Source organism: Brachyhypopomus gauderio, chromosome 18 (assembly GCF_052324685.1).
Source record: "Brachyhypopomus gauderio isolate BG-103 chromosome 18, BGAUD_0.2, whole genome shotgun sequence".
NCBI classification, from domain to species: Eukaryota; Metazoa; Chordata; class Actinopteri; order Gymnotiformes; family Hypopomidae; genus Brachyhypopomus; species Brachyhypopomus gauderio.
Window position 1 is genome coordinate 4,800,817 of NC_135228.1, and position 16,939 is coordinate 4,817,755.

At 44.7% G+C, this 16,939-nt stretch overlaps 1 protein-coding gene across 4 annotated transcripts in view; it reads right to left on the bottom strand.

Moving 5' to 3' along the window:
- The window catches only part of LOC143482197 (NACHT, LRR and PYD domains-containing protein 3-like), a 70,154-nt gene that overhangs the window by 40,066 nt on the left and 13,149 nt on the right, over positions 1-16,939 (bottom strand). For all 4 annotated transcript variants that reach the window (XM_076980482.1, XM_076980483.1, XM_076980484.1 and 1 more), the window contains exons 5-8: positions 11,085-11,261; positions 10,767-10,943; positions 5,125-5,301; positions 4,270-4,440 (exon numbers count right to left, since the gene is read on the bottom strand). In XM_076980482.1, coding sequence (XP_076836597.1) covers positions 4,270-4,440; positions 5,125-5,301; positions 10,767-10,943; positions 11,085-11,261 — 702 coding nt within the window. The remainder of the gene's footprint in view (positions 1-4,269; positions 4,441-5,124; positions 5,302-10,766; positions 10,944-11,084; positions 11,262-16,939) is intronic.

Genomic DNA, 16,939 nt, shown 5'->3' on the forward strand with positions numbered 1-16,939 from the left:
CCCAGACACTCCCACCATCACAATCACCCGAATAAAGTGGTGAGACGCTTTAAAGCCAAAGCGGAGGAGTGAGGCCTACAGTACAGGGTAGGGGATAAGGTATGGGTGTCGACCAGTGATGGACGTCTCGGACCGAGAGGTAAGCTGGCTGACCACTACGTGGGACCATACGTCATCACTAGACGCATTAACCCTGTTACCTACCAGATACGCCTGCCGGGGGACAGAAGAGTGTCAAGAGTCTTCCATGTTTCAGCCATGAAGTCCATCCAGGAGGGTCCTCTGAGTGCTGAGGCGAGGCCGGGACCACCTTCTCCCCTACAGCTATAGGACGGACCTGTTTACCACGTTCAGAGACTGCTGAACTCCAGGCGCTGCAATACCTGGTTGACTGGGAGGGTTACAGTCCTGAAGAGCGGTCGTGGGTCTTGGCTTGGGGGGGCACGCACACACACTCCTTCCCTCACACGCACACCCACAACATCACAGAGCACACCCTCTCATTCCCGGACACTCCTTCTATCCCAATCACCCGTATACTGACACCTGTCACTTAATCAGGTTCGGGCTGTATTTATTCCCACAGGTGGCGCTGTCCAGTGCTGAGCATTCAGCCTGCACCCTCGCCTCACTTCGTGGGAGAGCCTGCTCTGTATTCTGGACTACCGTGCCCCATTGGTTTTGTTGCTGTTGTTCCTTTTCGTTATCTTGTTGAGTTTGTTCTGCCTTGTGGCCTGAGTATTTACGTTTTCTATCATGGATAATAAAGCCGCTCACTCACAGCCTCTGCCTCATGCTGCTTCTGTCCCGGTGTCACAGAATGCGCAGCCTGTGGCAGCTGGAGCAGAGGAGCTGTCGCCAGTAGAGTTCCTGGCACTACAAGGTAGGACCATAGCGAAGCAACAACAAGAAACCAGAGGAGGAGAAGGTCCACATTGCACCACTGGAACCCTATGGAGGAGACCCTGACGAGTGCGAGAGGTTTCTTGTGCGGTATGGACTGTACTTTGTATGTACTACTCACTGTACTTTGTATGTACCGCAGTATGTACCGCTCAAAACATATGTGATTTCACACCAGGCAAGGCACTGGAATGGGGGGCAGCCCTGCTCAAGAGCGAGTCGCCCCTTCTGTCTGCTTATGACTCTTATTTCAGAGCTGCGAGAAGTGTTCCACCACCCACTCGTCAGGGCAGTACCTGCGGTCAGAGTCTTCTGAAACTGCGGCAAGGTATGCGCCCTGCTGCCGAATACACCTTGGATTTCCGCACCTTGGTGGCCAGCATAGGTTGGAACGATGCCACCTTAGTTGATGTTTTTGTAGCCAGCTTGCGACCCAAGTTGCGAGCCGAGTTGGCTTGCCGGCAGGAGGGGCAGAGAAGGATTCGAGTGCCACACAGCCCAGCTCCCGTTAATTAACCCCTTACAGGCGAGCCCTAAGGAGAGCCCGACCGTGGAGCCCATGCAGATTGGGAAGATGACGGCAGCCAAGGAGACCGCTCGCCCGAGCGGTGGCAGAGCTCGGGTGAGTAACTCCTTGACTGGAAAATTGCTCTCCATTAACACCACGGTGTCTTACAAGGGCTGTCCTGTGGGGGTTTTCGCCCTAGTGGCAACCTAATGGACTGGAGCCTGGCGGAGCGACTGAGAGTGCCACTCAAGCTGCTGGAGGAACCGAGGCGTGTGCATGCACTGGACGGCCAGCCTGTGGGTGGGTGGGGGGGGGGGTGATATAATATCGCACTGCTTACATCCATTTCACTATCCAGGGTTATACAGAGCACATTTTGTTCTTTATATTGTCACATTTACATTACCCCATCACCCTTGGTCTGCCCTGGCTTCGCTTACACAACCCTCACCTAAAGTGGTCCGCTGGTCGTATCCTCCGCTGGTCGACTCCATTCAGACGTGCGTACCGCAGAGCTCCGGTTAGAATGCTGACCACCAGTATCGAGAGCCCAAATGTAGCCAACCCCCAATCGATTCGCAGCCAGTACTAGGACCTCGCGGAGGTGTTCAGTGCCGCGAAAGCAGCCCAACTCCCGCCACATCGTCCATGGGACTGCACCATCACCCTAAAGGAAGGCACTTCTCCCCCCAAAGGCCAAGTTTACCCTCTCTCACAGGAAGAGGAGACAGTCATGAGCCAGTATGTCAGGGAGGCCTTAGTGCCGGGCTACATCACTCCATCCACCTCGCCTGCCTCAGCCAGCGTTTTCTTTGTTAAGAAGAAGGACGGTGGCCTGAGGCCTTTCGTAGATTATCGAGGGCTCAATTCCCTCTTGGTGGGCTACTCCTACCCGCTTCCTATAGTGCTGTCAGTGCTGGAGCAGTTGAGGGCAGCGAGGGTGTTCACCAAGCTTGATCTGCGCAACGCCTACAACCTCATCCGCGTCCGAGAAGAGGATGAGTGGAAAATGGCATTTAGTACATCCACTGGACACTATCAGTACCGGGTCTTGCCTTACGGCTTGGCTTCTGTGCCGTCGTTTTTCCAGGTGTACATTAATGAGGTCTTACGGGAGTATTTGAATAGATGCGTCATTGATTACATCAACAACATCTTCATTTATTCGCCCACCATGGACCAACAAACTGAGCTTGACCATGAGTTCTCTTCGGGGCCCCTTGTCCCTGGCTCTCCCGGTTTTGTGGACCCTGGTCTGGTCGGTCTTGATTGTGGTCTCGTCCCGTTGGTTGTTCCTAGCCCCGCCTCTGTCTGTTCCCCTTGTATGTCGTGGTCGTGTGTTGAGTCAGAGGCCGTGTCTACGTCTCCTCCTGGTTGTTCTGATTTGGTTCCCCTTTCTTTTGTTCCGGCTTCTGCAGTCCCGGTTGCCACACGTGCCTCCTCCGTAGGTTTTCCGGTTACTGCGTTGTCTTTGGGATCACCGGTCCAGCCTCTCTTGTGTCCATTGTCGGAGGTTTTTGTTTTTGTTTATTATTTCGGTTCGTGCGTGCCCCAGAGTGGCACGCGTAGGAGGGGGGTTCTATAACGCATTACTCCGCCCCCTCATTCACTTTCGGTTGTTCGTCTGTTCTAGTGTTCCTTGCACCGCCTAGTTCCAGCCCATTGTGTTATGGGTTTAACCTGTATCCCATCGTCTCTTAAATTATTTGGTTATTTAGATCCCTAGTTTGTATACGGTCCTTGGCGATCATTGTTTCATGCATTTCCAGGTTATCCAGTCCCGTTTATCAGCGCTCTAGATTTTAGTCGGTTCACTCTAGTCTTCGTTTCAGTCTTTATAAGTCTGTTCTGTTTCTGGTTATTACACGTTTTGTTGTTATGGTTGTTGCGTGTATGTTTCCTTCGGGGTTGGTTGTTGCCTTTGGTGAGACGTTGTCTTTCTAGTTCGCAACTCTGTTATGTTTGGTCGTTCCCCGTGTTTGTTCCTTTGATTCCCCCGCTTGTGTGCTTTATATATTAGTGGTGGGACTTTAACGCGTTAATTTCGATTAACAACAGGAAAATGAACGCACAAAAAAATTAACGCATTTTTACGCATTTTTTTTGTTTGTTTATTTATATATATATATATTCATTTACATATATCATATATATATGTATACATATAAATATTCTTGAATTGTGTGCTAGTGCATATTTCGCTCTCTTTATATAACCACTCAGGCGAGAGGCATGTCCATGAAGAAAGTTGGGTGCCTTATTGTGCATGTCCACTGTGTGCAGGCGAGTGGCGAGAGCATGCAGATACAGAGATATCTGTTCTAATAAAGTGCTGCTTCCCACACGTGTGAGAGCTGTGTCGTCCCTTCCGGTTGTGAAGACTTCCAAGAGTTCAGATACAAAAAAAATTAAAACTACACAACGCAGGAAAGAACACGTTACACCTGCTAGATAAACCCGTGAGCATTGTGATTACTGTGGAACTGATGTGCTGTCCTGAGAATGTGATTAAAGGATATGAACATCAATCACCCCGTACATTCTCCAGTGTTCTGACCGACACTCCAAAGGTGGACAAAATCATATTAAGAACTTGCCTAAAGCAGTCCATTAGCCTTGCCTCTATCGAACAGTATAGTCCCTAAGGGTTTGGTGATGGGGTGAGCTCTTACCTCACAACAGTATGTGTGTGTGTATGTGTGTGTGTGTGTGTGTGAGAGAGAGAGAGGATATTAACTGTGTGTGAGAGAGAGACAGAGAAAGTGTGTGTGTCTTTGTGCGTATGTGCATATGTGCTTGTGTATGTGTGTGTGCGTGTGTGTGTGTGTGTATAAAGAATCAGTAAGTCAGTAACTCACACAAGTTTGTCCAGTGTACAGTGTGGATCCTCCAGTAGAGCAGAGAGCTGCTTCACTCCTGAGTCTCCTGGTTTATTAAGGTTCAGCTCTCTCAGGTGTGATAAGGGGTTTGACCTCAGAGCTGAACACAGAGCAGCACAGCCTTCCGCTGTAATACTGCAGTAAGACAGACTGTAAAGACAAGGAGAAAAACTCCTCACACTTACACATCAATACACACGTGAACACAAACCTAGACACTGTGTATTCAGGACAGACATTTAATTAATTAATTTAAATGTGCCATATTTGTCAATTGTGATTTTTCACTGCAATCAAAATTTGTCCTCCGCATTTACCCATCTGTGCAATTAGAACACACACACACACACATACACACACACACACACACACACACACACACACACACACACACACTAGTGATTACTAAGGGGGCTGTGGTGCACACATGCCCAGAGCGGTGGGCAGCCCTAGCCCGGGGAGCAGTTGGGGTTATGTGCCTTGCTCAAGGGCACCTCAGTCATGGCCTCAGGCCTGGGAATCGAACCTACGACCCTCCGGTCACAAGACCAGTTCCCTACAACAGGGCCATGACTGCCCCATGCGTGCGTGTGTGCGTGTATATACAGACGTGGGCAGTCATGGCCTAGTGGTTAGCGAACTGGTCTTGTGACGGGAGGGTTGTGGGTTTGATCCCCAGACCTGAGGCCATGACTGAGGTGCCCCTGAGCAAGGCCCTTAACCCTCAATTGCTCACTTGTATAAAAATGAGATAAAAATGTAAGTATCTCTGGATAAGGGCGTCTGCCAATGCCATACATGTAAATGTACAGACTCATTAAGTCAGTAACTGACTCTAGTTTCTCCAGTGTACAGTGTGGATCCTCCAGTAGAGCAGAGAGCTGCTTCACTCCTGAGTCTCCTTGTTCATTGAGGTTCAGATTCAGCTCTCTCAGGTGTGATGAAGGGTTTGACCTCAAAGCTGAATACAGAGCAGCACAGCCTTCCTCTGGAATACTGCACCAAGACAGACTGTAGAAAGAAGGAGAAAAACTCCTCACACTTACACATCAACACACAAACGAACACAGACACTACACTGTAAAAATTTGCTGTAGTTTTTACAGTATTTTTTTACAGTAATATACTGTTTTACATTTTTACAACCTGTAACTGTATTTTAGAGTGCATCGTGGTTGCGAAAAAAACAATTACAGGAAATAACAGTAATGGGTGAGCACAACCGCAGGCAGGGTCGTGTACAGTAATACACTGTAAAAGTCTTGAATGGATTGCGCGGGAAGAGAGGAGAAGACAGCCTGAAGAACGCCATTTTTTATACGGCACAGCTGGTAAGTTCAAGTTAATATTACTTAAAACTCACATCTAGCTGGCAAAATATGATAACCTACGAATAATATATGGACAGCTAGTCAGTATTTACCTTGAAAAAATTAACTATGGACAATATTACTCATAAATGTTGCTTATGGACACCGTTAGCTTGTTAGCTAGATTAGCCAAGTTGTGTCAAGTGCTTTCGCCCCAGAGGACGCATCTCACTCAATTATCGGCTACTCTTGTGCTGGAGTTACAACTCTACCAGCACAAACATCTTCATAGTCACTGTGTGTTGACATTGTGAAAAGGCGTTCTTTTCTTGAGCCAACATTACATTTTTCAACAGCAATTCATATTTTCAAGTTCATTTTTAAAACGAGGCTAAGTGTTTAACGTTAGCTTAATGTATTCCCTGTTGGTCTGCTAGTGCTAAATGTGTGAGGTGGTTCTTCGGTTAAATCTTAATTTATTTGCTCTGTGATAATGGAAATAGTTGACCAGCCAGGTTGGTGCTCTCGTTTATAGCTAAGTTTACAACGACATTTGGCATTCAGTTATAGAAGGTGAATGACTGCATGTGTTTTTTTAAACGCCATGTGGGTGATAGTTAAAGCTTGCTCCTTCGTTTTTACCAGACTTTGTTGGTCGTTAATAAGCTTGCGGCAGCACCTGAACCAACTAAAACATCGTGCTCCTCTTCTCTGCGTTTTTATTTTATTTTGTAGTGCTGTGGCCATTTTATTCCTGGTAGTAGCTACTTGTTAACCTGCTGTTCTGTGGAGAAGTGTTATGTATTGAGAACTACTAGTTTACATGCTGCATGTATGAGGCTAACTACTGGATATTTCCATGTTCAGCACCGTGGCCTCTAAATGCTGTTATAAGCTAACACGCAAGTACGGGTTGCATTTAATTAAATCTGTGTTAGGAAGACCAAATAGATAACTTAGGTAAGATGTATCACTGAACATTTTGATACATACAAGTGATTTCATTCATATTTTCTAATATAACCTCAAATGGTCAGAATATTGAACTGATAAATCTTCACTGACCCTGCAGCCACACCAGGCCTTCAAAAAAAAAATACTATTGAACTTGGAATGAAAGTTTGGTTGGCAGATAAAAGCAGTACAAGTCCACCACACGTACACTGTAGTAGTTTAGGCCAGACTGTTCAGAAAATGCCAAAATATAATTAACATTTGATTTAAGGACTTGGGATAATGATGGTTTAAAGTAAGACCAGGTATAATTTTGAATTGCATCTTATTTTAAATGTGAAACATGGAGCCTATCAAACATATACTTTGATATAAAACACAGGAAATGCTTGAAATTTAAATACAGGAAAAACTGTAATTGAGTTTCAGCAACATACTGTAATTCCTTTTACAGTAACATACTGTAATTCCTTTTACAGTAATTAACAACACTTTTTACAGTAGATTACTGGCAACTTTTTTGCCAGTTAATTACCGTAAATTCTACAGTAATTTTTTTACAGTGTATGTGTATTCAGGACCAGGGGTGGAAAGTAACGAATTACATTTACTCATGAGTAATTTGTAATTTTCTGAGTAATTTTTGAAATATGTAATTTTTACTTTTACTCGAGTAAATTGTGACCTAAGTAGTTTTACTTTGCTACCTGAATTTTTACCTGAACCTGAATTTCGACCCGAACCTGAATTTCAACCTGAACCTGAATTTTGACTTGAATTTTTGCATACTTGCATGAATTTCACAGACAGTCACAGTTTTTTCAAGTAATAATGGTTTCAGGTTCAGGTTCTGGAGACACAAAAAAGCTCCATACAGGCGCAATCAGCAGTGATCTGTTTTAGTTGTCTCTATGGCTTCTTAAGTAAGCTTAGTGAAACGGATCACTGCTGAATCGTTTTGGCTCGCCTTCACGTCCTCAGCCCTTTCTCTGTGATCTCTGGTTGCGTTTCTTGTGTTTAGGTGTCTTGCCACCTTATGCTCTCTCTTATCTCTCTTGCTTTTCTATTACTTATTCGAGTAACTATCTCCTGCGCTGCTTACTACACTGTAAAAAAAAATCAGTTAAATTTACGGTAAAAGACTGGCAGCTGTGGTTGCCAGAACTTTACCGTAACAAAAACAGTGACAATGTAAAAAACACTATGGTATCTTTTTTGACAACCGTAAATGACTTTACAGCTTACAGTAATACACTGTAAATGTAACAGCTTTTTAAAATAAACCTATTTACGGTGAATAATTTTAAAAACAACTGTTTTACTGTTTATCTCTATGATGAACACATTACAACCATTATTATTTTACAGTATTTGATTGTAAAGTCCAACTTCACAATAAATTACTGGCAGGCCGCAATCACTAGGGCCTCCCAGTTGTTGCCACCAATGATCTATATCAGGGGTAATCAATTAAATCTTTCCGCGGTCCATTTTTGGCAGATAGCTCAGACCTTAGGTCCGGGTCCGCGGTGGCGAACGAACGTTGTTTGGGGGGGGGGGGCAACGTAACACTCAAATGGGTGGTGAACGTAACACTCGTCTGAAAATAAATTCTCTGGTTTAAAATATAGTCTCCCGTTAAAATTTATTTGGCATTTGGGTCCGTATCCAGTTAATCAGGAATGTGATTGGGTCCGGACAGGACGGCATTCGGGTCCGGATCCGGACCGCGGTCCGCCATTTGGTGATACCTGATCTATATTATTATCTATAATATAGATCATTGGTTGTCACATTTTAAGGCAACTAGGCACTTTTATTTTGCCTTAGCAACGTAATCACGCATGAAGCCGTAATCACGTGTATTAAACACAATACGTGAAACATGAGGGCAGGTCATTAGCACTGTAACATTACACAAACACGGTAGGTAGACTCAGACAATGTACAACTACATAAACTAATACAGGGAGACTTAAACTAACAAAACATATAATTAAATACATAATCAACAACAGCATGTCATAACACTTACACATAACGCGTATCAATAACGGAGCCACGGGGGCTCATGGGAAGTAGCGCCGCCCCCAGTGGACCGACGCTACACAGTTTTACAGACTTTAAGCAGAAAAGCCTTACATTTTCTCAAAAATCAGCAGTGCGCCTTGTATGTGCACTGAAAAAAATCTGTCCCTGACACAGATACGTAATGTGTACGCTGGCAGCGATAAACTAACCAGAGAACATTACGTAAAACGTAATTGATTAAAGAACAGCGGGAGAAGCATCTCTACAGTCACCATTCGACTGAAGGCAGCAATGATAACACAAGACTTGAATATCGAATACTTTTAAGTGCACCAGAAAACACGGTATTCCTTATATGTATAAATATTTGACCCATATTTACAAAGACAATTTCTAAAATGGCAGTACATTGTCCTATATTTCAACATGCTTTACCTTTCACCACTGGCCATATTTTTAGCATTTTCTTTCTGTAGAAATCAAGGTGCGATTTTGCTGATTGATGAATGGTTTTCACTGTAAATTGAAATGTAGGCTACTCATCAGCAAAATCTGTAATTTAGACTGAATATTTTTTAGGGTAATTCCTTGTTTACTACATTACGGAATTTTCCAATATATTTTACCTAAAATATTGAAATTAACATTAAAAATGTGTGCTTTCTACATATTATGACTGTAAAAATTAATTTTATATACTGTTTATTTTTTTAAAGTAAACTATTGCATCTGTTACTGTGATATACTGTTTTCTACTTTATGATCTTTTACTGTTGCTATTTTATAGTTTATTACCGTAAATTCAACAAACATTTTTTACAGTGTAGCCTACCTCAAGTTTTCCCCCTGCTTTATATCTTCCTATTTTGGGAAGGGTTTTTGTTTTGTCGCGGCGTTCTGCCTGCTGCCAGTTACTTCCCCTGACGTCCTAAGTTTCGTTTTCTAGCGTTGAGTTTTCTCAGCGTCTTTTCTGTTGCATTTTTCTCCCGTGTGTTTTGCGGTTGAGTTTACTTTCTACACGTTGAGTTTATTCCGTGTCTCGTGTGGTTGGTTTTGCTGCTTATGTGTGTGTGGACGCCAGCACACATTTTGCTCTTTGCGTTTGTGTACTTTTTGGTACACCCAACGTTACATGCGTGGCACTTTATGGTACAGGTTGTGATTGTCCTTGTGCTGTGAGGAAGTATGTTCCTGAGCCCAGCTGATCTTTTGCAAGTGTGGATGTGCACTTAAATACGCTTTGAAATCGATTAAAACAACTTGTGCTGAATTTGATTAATGACTCATCCTTTTCTGCATTAAATAACTGAAAGTAACTAAGTAACTTGTACTCAAATTACATTTTAAATGAAATAATTTTGTACTTTTACTCGAGTAAATTTTGAGATAGGTAATTTTACTTTTAATCTTAGTAGAATTTAGGCAAAGTAAAGTTTACAATATTTCAGTACTCTTTCCAACTCTGTTCAGGACAGACATGCAGTGATGTGTGTATAAAGAGTCAAGAAGTCAGTAACTGTAACGTCTACTCCGCCCCATCTCATGCTATGCCTTCATGTTCCCTTAGTTTCGTTTTCATTTGAATATCCGTAGTGTTCCCCTGTCAGGCTCCTTGTTTCCTCTGCCCATTATTAGTCCTGATCAGCTATTTTAGGTTTAACTTCATGATGTGTTTGGTTTATATTCCCGTGTGCCCTGTCCTTCTTTGTAAGTCAGTTTTGTTAATTTACTGTTTGTATATTCTGTTCTCTGTGTTCTTTATCGGGTCTGCTCTTAGTCTTCTCTCTGATCGTACTTTTGTAAATTCTTTTACTTTCATCAGGTTTATGCTTATTCTGTTTTGTGTTAGTCCGGTTAATTGCGTTTTTTGTGTTGAGTGTGCTTCTGTTTGCTTACTAGCGTTTGTTACATCCCATATGCCTTTGTGTATTTTCTGTCATGCCCGGAAGGTGTATTTGGTTAGTCTGTTATACTTATGTTTTACTTTACGGTCTTTGTCGGTTGCATTGGCAAGTGTTTAGTTGCCTTGTAACTCTGTGTGTGTTCATGTGAAGACAATGCCTCGCTGTTCACGAGCGATCCAACGTTAGGAGACAGGAGGCTACTCATGTTCCTTTCAATAAATCTGACTTTCAGCAGCAATTGTTTCCTTCTCCTAGTCCTTGTTCCTTACAAACTCACACTAGTTTCTCCAGTGTACAATGTGGATCCTCCAGTAGAGCAGAGAGCTGCTTCATTCCTGAGTCTCCTGGTTCATTGTGGTTCAGATTCAGCTCTCTCAGGTGTGATGACGGGTTTGACCTCAGAGCGGAACACAGAGCAGCACAGCCTTCCTCTCTAATACTGCACCAAGACAGACTGTAGAGAGAAGGAGAAAAACACCTCACACTTACACATCAACACACACGTGAACACAAAAACAGACACTGTGTGTATTCAGGAGAGATATACAGTGATGTGTGTGTGTGTGTATAAAGAGTCAATAAGTCAGTAATTCACTCTAGTTTCTCCAGTTTACAGTGTGGATCCTCCAGTAGAACAGAGAGCTGCTTCATTCCTGAGTCTCCTGGTTCATTGTTGTTCAGATTCAGTTCTCTTAGGTGTGATGAGGGGTTTGACATCAGAGCTGAACACAGAGCAGCACAGCCTTCCTCTCTAATACTGCAGTTAGACAGACTGTAGAGAAGGAGAAAAACTCCTCACTTACAGCCCAACACAGCCATAACACACAAAGCTGAAATGAAGTACCACCAAATGAACACTACCACCATGTGTGTGTGAGATACTGAAAGAAACAGTCAGGTGTGTGCATGTAAGATGTAATTTGGTGCTGTAGATGTAAGATGGCACCGGTGAGATCAGCAGCACTTACACATCAACACATATGTGAACACAAAAACAGACACTGTGTGTATTCAGGACAGGCATTCAGCGATGTGTGTGTGTGTGTGTTTGTAGAGAGTGAACGAGTAAGAAAATGTGTGTATGTAAATCATGATATTAAAGTGGATACAAATATATCTCTCACACACACACACTACACTTGCACACACACACACACACAGATCTCAGAGCGGGAAAATCGCGTGCGGAACCTTCACACTACAGCGGTCAACATGCTCGCGCACTGCGGTTTGTTCAAGTGTCCAAAATTAGCTGTGGATCCCGGTAGAGAGTACGCTGTGCGCAATTGGCTGCCGCTTCTCGCCGGTGTGTGAATGGTAGTGTAACAGTTGTGTTAAAATTGTAAAGCGACCTTGAGTACCTAGAAAGGCGCTATATAAATTGAACATTCATTCATTCACTCTCTGATTCGTTCATGAACTGAGGGCTCTCGTTCCCTCTCTGATTCGTTCACTGAACGTACTGTCACTGCGATTCCCATTCGTGCTGCCACCCAGAGAACTGTTGCTGAGGACGTGATGCACATTTCTTTTTGATTGCACATTTAAGTTGATATTTTCTTCGGATTGTACAGTTTTTATATTAATTTTACTCTTAATTTAATATTTATTTTGTTCATACTTATTTTTTGTATTATGTTACAGTGATCCCACACCACTTCAGGCTTTAGCTTTTCACGGGTCAGCTTTTTCTTTCACGGGTTTTTATAAGATATTAATGGGGAAAATAATTCATTCGCTTCACTTTTTCGCTGGTTGTCTGCGGAATTCGATCGGCAGAAAATTCGTATTTTATAATAAGTATCAATTCTAACAATTAACAAGGAATGTTATAAATAATAAAATAGTACGAATTACAATAAATAGTGCATATTTCCTCTCAGAAACGAGAACCAGCATCGCTTGCATGAGATGCTACTCGCTTACATGAGATTGTACAACACGACTGCTCGCTGGACAAGCACACATGCACAGAACAGTGTGGGAATGGTTATTAAGTGAATAGGAAAGGTGTCAGAAAGGTGTTACGGCCATGCATTGATTAGCGGGGGCTCAACAAAATTACGGTGAAAGATAGGCACCCTTTACCCCTCATGCTGGACTTTACCCAGCTGGACTTGGCAGTGCGTACAATCTCATCAGAGTACATGAGGGGGTCAAATGGAAAACTGCTTTTATTACCCCGTCCGGTCACTACGAGTACCTTGTAATGCCGTTTGGGCTCATGAATGCCCCAGCCGTCTTCCAGCGGTACATTAACGAGGTCTTGAGGGAGACCTTGGACCACTACGTGTTTGTCTACCTCGATGACATATTGATTTATAGTCGGTCACTCGATGAACACATAGGGCACGTCAAGAGGGTTCCCCAGTTGATGCTGGAGAACCACCTATATGTCAAACTGGAGAAGTCATCATTCCACACGGAAGAGGTCTCGTTCCTCGGTTTCCGTGTCTCCAAGGGCAAGTTGGCCATGGACCCGGCTAAGATCAAAGCCGAAACCTCCTGGCCTGTGCCCACGTCGGTCCGTCAGGTGCAGCGCTTCTTGGGGTTCGCCAACTTCTACCGCCGGTTCATTAAGAATTACGGTTCTGTGGTGGCCCCCCTCTCTGCTCTCACCAGTTAAACCCTTAGGGCAGGGCTATTCAACTATATTTATCTGCGGGCCAGATTTGGCAGAGAGCTCTGACCTGTGGTCCAGAAATTTGTTGATGGGGGGGGGGACGTAATTTGTTGAAGGGGGGGTTGGGGGGGCGAACGTAAAGCCTGGCTAATTATACTTGACGAGGCGCGAGCATCCGTGCGGCGAAAATTACATAATCGCTGTAGCTCCGCCTGTGCGCAAGGGCTTCGCACGCTGTTGATTCGCGAGGTCATGCACCTCGCGCGCCGCGCCTCAGCGCAATGAACAAAGTCGTGTTTGCAGGGTTCATACACCTTTTTAAGGTGGAATTAAAGCACTTGTACGTCACTTTCAAGGTCCAGTTCAATATTTCCCAGCACGGTAAACTTAAATAAGTTAAATATTTATACATATACTCAAAATGATTCTAAATAATTCGCTTTTAATCACATTATTTAATGGTGGTTATTTTCAAAACGCCCAACGTCTTCACATTCTCTCATGTTTCGTCCGGGAATTAGAAGAGGCTCGTATTAACGTAATACAAGAGAACGATAAATTGAAAACGACAATTTCAAGCATTTTAAAGTACTTTTCAAACCTGAAACACAAAGCAACATTAAAATTCATCATAATTCGTCAAAATCTGCGTGCAGTGTTCTCCGAAACGATATGTGGTAGTATAAAGAAACACCCCTCAACAACAAGGGAATGAACATTTATGACGAAATTTAATGTTGCTTTGTGTTTCAGGTTTGAAAGTGCTGGAACTTAGACTAAAGTACTTGAAAATGTTTGAAATTGTAACTACTTCGTTTCACAACAAATATCTGTCTGACTGAACAGTTCTCTTGTATTACGTTAACGTGAAGACGTTAAGATTGGGCGTTTTGAAAAAAACCACCATTAAATAATGTGATTAAAAGCTAATTATTTTGGGCGGAACCACAGCGATTATGTCATTTTCACCGCGCGGACCCTCGCGCCGCGTCAAGTATAAACCAGGCTTTAATTTTTCTTCGCGGGTAGACGGGCCGCGGGCCCGCCAGTTCAATAGCCCTGCCTTAGGGGTTTCAGTTGGACCTCCCAGGCCCAGGCCCGTGTTTGACAACCTCAAGGGACGGTTCGTTTCTGCCCCCGTGCTCCATATGCCGGATCCCGACCTCCCCTTTGTTGTGAAAGTCGATGCCTCTGAGGAAGGGGTGGGGGCCATCCTGTCTCAACGGTCAGGAAGTCCCCCTAAACTACACCCCTGCGCCTATTACTCTCATCGTCTCACCCCGCCTGAGCGCAATTACAACGTGGGCGATAAAGAACTCTTGGACGTCAAATTGGCCCTTGAAGAGTGGCAGCATTGGCTGGAGGGTGCCAAACACCCTTTTGTGGTCTGGACCGAACAGAAGAATTTGGCATACCTCCAGCAGGCTAAAAGGCTCAACCCGAGGCAGGCTAGGTGGTCGCTCTTCTTTGAGAGATTCAGTTTCACCTTGTCCTACCGATCCGGGTCTAAGAACACCAAACCTGATGCTCTCTCTTGCCTGTGGGAACCGTCCTCTGTTCTCTCCACCCCCGAGACTGTGATTCCCCCCACAAAGATCGTGGCACCTGTCCAGTGGGACATTGAGACCACCGTTAAACTGGCCTTGATTAGGGAACCCGATCCTGGGGGTGGTCCGGTAGGACGGCACTACGTTCCGGCCCGTGTGCATGGGCAGGTTATGAAATGGGCACACACCTCACCGTTCGCCGCCCTTTCGGGTACTCGGTGCACCCTTGAGTTACTCAGGCGTCGCTTTTGGTGGCCCAACATGGAACAATCTGTGGGCAGCTTTGTGGCTGCTTGCGCTGTGTGCGCCCATGGGAAATGCCCATGAACCAAGCCCACAGGGCTGCTCCACCCGCTTCCGGTCCCTTCACGTCCGTGGTCGCACCTTTCCATGGACTTCGTGACACGATAATCCTTGTCATTGAGGATCGCTTTTCCAAGTCCGCTAAGTTTGTAGCCCTGCAGAAACTCCCCCCCGCTCATGAGACAGCTACCGTCTTCCTGCAGCACGTGGTTCGTGCTCACGGTTTCCCGGTGGATGTGGTTTCTGACTGCGGACCACAGTTCACAAGCCATTTTTGGGGTGCTTTCCTCAAGCTCCTGGGTGCCAGGGTCTGCCTCTCCTCTGGGTTTTACCCCCGGAGCAACGGCCAGACGGAGCGGATCAACCAGGACCTTGAATAGACACTCTAGTGTCTGGCCTCCTCTAATCGATAGCTGTGCGGATAGGCATCGCCTTCCGGCCCTGTCTTTCCTTCCTGGGCAATGGGTGTGGCTGTCATCCAGGGACTTGCCGGTTCACGGTGGGACCCAGAAGCTGACACAGCGCTTTCTGGGCCCCTTTAAGGTTGAGCGGCGGATCAACCCCATGTCTTACCGCCTGTCCCTTCCTCCGTCCCTCCGGGTGCACCCTGTGTTTTATGCCTCAGGCTAATCAGTGGTGATGGCATGCACCTGTCATCCTGGGTTTATAAGGACGACAGACGCAGTGCCTCACCACTGAGTTGTCTGTTTTATGTCGTCAAGCTCCAGCCCTTTTTCGCAATTGTCTGTTCACGATGTTTCGCCACCCTGACACTTGATTGTTTCAGTTGTTTTGTTTATTTCACTGTCTATTCGAGTACTTGCCTCCTGCGCTGCTCCCTGGCCTCTCTCAAGTTTTCCTCCCGCTGTTATTCTTCCTATCCATTTGGTTTTGGTTTTTGGGAAGGTTTTTTTGTTCTTCGCGGCGTTTGCCGGCCAGCCAGCCTCTTCCCCTGGCATCCTTTGTTTCTCTTTGGTTTTTTGCTTGTTCTTTACGCGTTGAGTATTTCCGCGATTGTGTTCTGTTCTCCCCCGTTATACACGTTGAGTATTTCCGTGATTGTTTTCTGTTATCCCCTGTTATACACATCGAGTTTCTCCGCGATTACTTTCAGTTCTCCCACGGCGTCGGCACTGAAGATACAGCGTGACGTGGCTTTGTTTTCTCGCATGTGTATGATTGTTCAGTGCATGGACAAGGCGCTTGGGTCTGTCACCTTAAGAAATCCGCGGGGGATTCTGTCTCCTACATCTCCCGCTCTGACAAAAGGTTTATGTAAAGGTGTGGGGAGGGTTTATAAAGCCTTAGTATTGTGTATATACTTAAATAAAATATACAGTTTCTATTTTTGGTTATTGCGTGTAATTCTGGAATCTCCAGAATGCGATAAAGGAGGGATTACTGTATTTGTAATGTAATTTATTTCTTATAATAAAACCAACATTTAGTTGCAAATGTTTTATTTATAAATTTTCTACAACACTCTCGTCTCATGGTTTGTGAGGCCATGAACTAAACTGAAACATGAAACGATCAGCCGTGTATCAGTTAAGGCTGGATACTTTCCCTTGACCATAGCGCGCACACCTCGCGCGAACCTCCGTCACTTCACGTTCTTTGCAGTGTTGTTCGAAACGATATGTGGTAGTATAAAGAAACACCCCTCAAAAACAGGGGAAGGAACATTTACCTGATGAATTTTAATGTTGCATTGTGTTGTGAGCTAGGCTCTCTCGAACTTACTCGGACTAAAGTGAGATTATGGAACCAGCTCAAAGGAACATGAACTTACCCTCATCATTTGTTTAAAGACGATCACTTGGAATAGTCACTCTTTTACTCGCACAATATAAAGCTGAAACACTGTAGTAGCTACTTCAACTTCAGTGATGATCTGTGGTTTAAACGCGGTCTGTGGCGACTTTTGTAGGTCTCCTGCAATGTGACGTCATATGCCGTGTCGTCATAGTAACGCAG